This window comes from Nestor notabilis, unplaced genomic scaffold (genome assembly GCF_000696875.1).
Source record: "Nestor notabilis isolate BGI_N333 unplaced genomic scaffold, ASM69687v1 scaffold1089, whole genome shotgun sequence".
Taxonomy (NCBI): domain Eukaryota; kingdom Metazoa; phylum Chordata; class Aves; order Psittaciformes; family Psittacidae; genus Nestor; species Nestor notabilis.
In genome coordinates this window covers 42017-47185 of record NW_009943053.1, presented here as the reverse complement: position 1 = coordinate 47185, position 5169 = coordinate 42017, and the positions used below count along the sequence as shown (strand labels likewise).

The window sequence follows — 5169 nt, the reverse complement described above, 5'->3', positions numbered from 1 at the left end:
CAGGAATGTACTCTTTCTCCCTGGAGTGAGGAGCCTTTATGAGATAAAAAAATAGGACACTGATTTGAGTGTAACAAGCAGAAGACTGAGATAACCTACTTCTGGTATATCTGTAGAACTATACCTGGCAGAAATATACCTTTTCTGTGTCAGACTGAGAATAAGAATCTGCTGCATCAGAAGCTGATGACAAGGAGGTGTTTCTGGTTAGGAGTTTGACTTTAAACAGCTTATTAAAAAGCAAAACCAAACACACACACAAAAGGTAAAAGAAAAAAGAACCAGACCACACAATGGGACACCAACCAAACAAAAAAAAAACCCCAACACCTCCTGAGCTCAGAATATGTCAAGGTTCACACTTAAGCTTCACAGTAAGCCTTTTGAATAGATTTCCTTGTGTGCATATGTAACACCTGTGGGAATCATGGTTAGAATCTCCCATTTTGCAATTTCTAGGTAACAAAATTAATAGAAGACAGCACTGTAGCCAAGTCAGTGAAGAATGCAATAGATACAGACCGGTTACTAAACTGGCTGGTAGAAAACTCTGTCCTGTCCATTGCTCTAGAAGGTAAGCACTTCCACAGAGACTTTTGGCATGAGCTTTGAGTATATTTAACTATTTCATCTGTCCCTTTCAGTGCATCTTAATTAACAAGGAGTTGAAGGTTTTTGTCATCTTCAAAATGGAGTAAGGAAAATCCTGCAAATTCTGCTACTATCATCTCGTCCTGTGTTTGACATCACAGAGACAGCAGATGTCTTCTGCTGTACCTGGGGTTGTTATTCCCACTTTATCTTTGTATATTGTTAGGCTCTAGAAAATAGAAAAAGAGGAGTATGTTTTTCCAAGTAGTAATCATAGAATCATAGAATAGTTAGGGTTGGAAAGGACCTTAAGATCATCTAGTTCCAACCCCCCTGCCATGAGCAGAGACATCACACACTAAACTATGTCGCCCAAGGCTCTGTCCAGCCTGGCCTTGAACACCTCCAGGGTTGGAGCATTCACAACTTCCTTAGGCAACCCATTCCAGTGCCTCACCACCCTCACTGTGAAGAACTTCTTCCTTATATCTAACCTAAAGTTCCCCTGTTTAAGTTTAAACCCATTACCCCTTGTCCTACCACTAGAGTCCCTAACGAAGAGTCCCTCCCCAGCATCCTTGTAGGCCCCCTTCAGATACTGGAAGGCTGCTATGAGGTCTCCACGCAGCTTCTCTTCTCCAGGCTGAACAGCCCCAACTTTCTCAGCCTGTCTTCATACGGGAGGTGCTCCAGCCCCTGATCATCCTTGTGGCCTCCTCTGGACTTGCCCCAACAGCTCCATGTCCTTTTTATGTTGAGGACACCAGAACTGGACACAATACTCCAAGTGAGGTCTCACAAGAGCAGAGTAGAGGGGCAGGATCACCTCCTTTGACCTGCTGGTCATGCTTCTTTTGACACAGCCCAGGATACGGTTGGTTTCTGGGCTCAAGCACACACTGAAGCTGGCTTATGTCAAGCTTCTCATCAACCACCACCCCCAAGTCCTTCTCCGCTGGGCTGCTCTGAATCTCTTCTCAGCTCCATGTCCTTTTTATGTCCTGAAGGTGTGAACTGCTATAGATGTATGAAGTAAGACAAAATAAAAATAGAAGGAGCCTTGTTCTTTTTTATTTGGACTGATAAATTTCTATGTAACAGTAGAGAGAGAACGAAGATGGCTTTGTTCTTCTCCTTTTTTAAAGAACTCGTTTATTCTTAGGCTTTTAATGACTCTAATACTGTTTTAAATATATTAATTTAGTTGCCTTTCTTTGTTGCATAGGTAATATAGACCAAGCACAATACTGTGATCGTATAAAGGGAATTATTGAACTGCTGGGCAGTAAATTATCTCTAGATGAGCTCACTAAAATCTGGAGAATTCAGGTGAGCAACCAAGACTGGGCAGGTACTTTTGACTGTCTTACAAAAGCAAACACTCTAATGGTGGGATTTTTTTGGTTAATAATATATGCATCTCTACTGCAAAGTGGAGGTGTTGAGATGTTAACAGTATAATTAATGCAAAGGCTTTCTTCTGCTTCTTCCTTTACCATTTAAAATCAAGTGTTCTGACAATTTCTTGTAGTACAGCTGTTAAATCTTACAATGAAGTTCAGTTCTTTGCAACAAGTGTTAAAGGGCTGTGAAAATACTTGACTTGGAGTAAGATGTTGTCAGCCTGAAACAGGTGATAGAGTGTTTGTCTAGACCAAAGACCGTGCCTAAGGATATTAATTTTTATGACTGGAGGTATGCATTTGAATGCAACTCACAGTGTGCCTTTAAAGAGAGTAGGCTCATGAATTCCTGTTTAACTCCCTGTACATACATAGAATTGACTGACAAGTCATCTTTTTACATTCACTTTATGTATTTTCAACTTACTGTTGGGTAGGAAAGGTGATTTGACTGCTTAATGCAAACACCACGTGGAAATTTTGACCAGAGATGTAATCTGCTGCAGGAAATGGTTTTCTTCTCTGTGCAAACGTTGAAGTTTTAGACTAAACTCACTTGACTCTGTCAGATCTGCAGTCTGTGCAGGCATGGGAGCAAGTTTTGTAGGCTTGGTAGAGCTGAAGTATAATTCTAGCTCGCTCACTTTGTTCTTCTGGCTGTTGTTACCATGGTGCTCCCATCTGTGGGAGGAGATTTTGTATTGCTTACTTTTGAGTAAAGCCTTGAAAAGTGTCAGAGATGGAGCACCCCACACATGAACTTAACCAAGAAATAAAAATGGTCATGTTTGTGTTCCTGGCACCACACTTTACAGTGGTATGTGCCACTGCAGCATCTTGAAGCTGCTCTAATAATGGCAGACTAAGTTGGTCTTTTCTGCTTTAGAATTACTTCTGAGGACCACTCTGCCAGTGGGAAGCAGAGACAGTTACTCTAACCTTGTGTTTCTAATGTGTCATAAGCTGTTACTCCTTCTCATTAGTATGAATAGTAGGGTAATGCTTACATGAAGATTTTTCTCAATCTCATTTGGGATAAAGACCTCTCTTCTTGTGTTTTCCTTCCTCTTTTCAGTCGGGACAATCCTCCACTGTGATTGAAAACATACATACCATTATTGCTGCAGCAGCTGTGAAGTTTAGCTCTGATCAGCTCAATCATTTATTTGTTCTAATCCAAAAGGTAAGCTTTCACATGAATTTACATTCCTTAGGAAGGGAATTGATAAGATGTACTTTTGCATCCAGCCTACCAAGATCAAATACCTTCAATACATTTATATTTTCTATATAAATATAAAATTGGTTATAAAAAATAACACTTTTAATACTGATTTTTTTTTTTAATGTGTTAACCTGAAGTCTGATCTGCTACTGTATCGCTAATTGACTTAGGTTTTAAGTACATTGTTGTCAGGGTTTAATCCCAGCTGGCAACTAAGTACCATGCAGCTGCTTGCTCACCACCCTATGGGGATGGTGGGATGGGGAGGAGAATTGGAAAAAGGCAAAACCTGTGGGTTGAGATAAGAACAGTTTAATAAGTAAAATATTACCATGTAATAATAGTAATGAAAAGGGAAACAACAAAGAGAGAGAAATAGAACCCAAGACAGACAAGTGATGGACAACGCAATTACTCACCTCCCACTGACCGATGCCCAGCCAGTCCCTGAGCAGAGATCAGCTCCTCCCGGCCAACTCCCCCTGGTTTATATATTGGGCATAATGTTCTGTGGGATAGAATATCCCTTTGGCTCATTCAGGTCAGCTGTCCTGGCTGTGCTCCCTCCTGGCTTCTTGTGCTTCTCCTCACTAGCAGAACATGAGAGACTAAAAAGGTCTTGACTTAGAGCAAGCACTACTGAGCAACAACTAAAACATTGGTTTGTCATTAGCGTTGTTCTCAGACTAAAGCCAAAACACAGCTACAAGGAAGAAAATTAACTCTGTCCCAGCCAAAACCAGGGTAGTTATATAGACAGTGCTAAGGTACTTAAAGTGTGATTTTTATTACCATATTTAATCTCATATAGTTTATATTTGAAAAATTGTTGGGGAAATAAATACTGTGGCTCCCAGTAACAAAAATAAGGAAATATGCATGGTGGAAACCTTCTTGGTTGTATTTTGATTTTCCTGCAGTAGAACAATTGTGAATTATGTTTTTGTGAGACAGCAGACAGACAGTGCTTGCTGCTTTAATAGTGAATATTATTTCTTTGCTCTACAGAGCTGGGAAACAGAGAGTGATAGAGTGCGGCAGAAGCTGTTGAGCCTGATAGGGCGCATTGGTCGAGAAGCACGAGTGGAGACAACCACTGGAAAGGCATGTGAATGTTCTTGGTTTGGGGTTTTTCTTTATTAAACATCAGGTTGCTAGTCTCTGTACTTGCTAGGTCCTGACTAGTCTTGCACTTCTTCCTCTAGGTTCTGGAGGTGCTTTGGGAGCTGGCTCATCTTCCAACATTACCATGTAGTCTTATTCAGCAGGCTTTGGAGGAACATCTGACAATCCTCAGTGATGCCTACGCAGTGAAAGAGGCAATCAAAAGAAGCTACATCATCAAATGCATAGAGGATATTAAGAGGGTTGGTTTATTATTTATCTTTTCCAGAATGAAATGTTATCTAGTCTTGATGTTGCCCTTCCTTTCAAGATGCACAAATTGCGTGTCCCATCTGTAAGTTCTTACCTTGGGGAGTCCACAAGAGGGGTAGGCTTTGTGTGAGCCAGTTTGTTGACCATGAGACTCAAAGTAAGTCTCTTGCCTTTGTTTTAAGCAAATTTTCAGCACAAGGAGTGATCAGTTTATGGGAAACTACCAGGATGGGCCCAAGGTTAGAATTTGCAAATGGAACCACTATAAAGGTATGTCAGTATTTTAACTGTCCCTTTCATGTGAAAATCTAGATTAGTTCTTTTCGAGCATGTGTTCTGGCATGACCATTAAGTCTCAAAATGCAAATTGATACTGAAATCGTAAGAGTTTTGTATTTTAATAAATATTTTAATAAAATACTTAAACTCTTTTCCTCTAACATAAAGAGGCCATTCCCGCAGCTGCCTGTGCTAAGATGTTTCCTGGCAGCAGCAGCAGCAGAGATGTGCATGGCTTAAAAGACTACATATGTTCTCTCCTGCACTGCAGGCAGTTTTTCTTGAGGTCTGCAG

The 5169-nt window shown here is 40.6% G+C and overlaps 1 protein-coding gene across 1 annotated transcript in view; it reads left to right on the top strand.

Annotated features, from left to right (window-relative positions):
- The window catches only part of USP24 (ubiquitin specific peptidase 24), a 51420-nt gene that overhangs the window by 9396 nt on the left and 36855 nt on the right, over positions 1-5169 (top strand). Inside the window, exons 10-14 of the mRNA XM_010021690.1 lie at positions 460-574; positions 1817-1920; positions 3070-3177; positions 4228-4323; positions 4425-4586. Coding sequence (XP_010019992.1) covers positions 460-574; positions 1817-1920; positions 3070-3177; positions 4228-4323; positions 4425-4586 — 585 coding nt within the window. The remainder of the gene's footprint in view (positions 1-459; positions 575-1816; positions 1921-3069; positions 3178-4227; positions 4324-4424; positions 4587-5169) is intronic.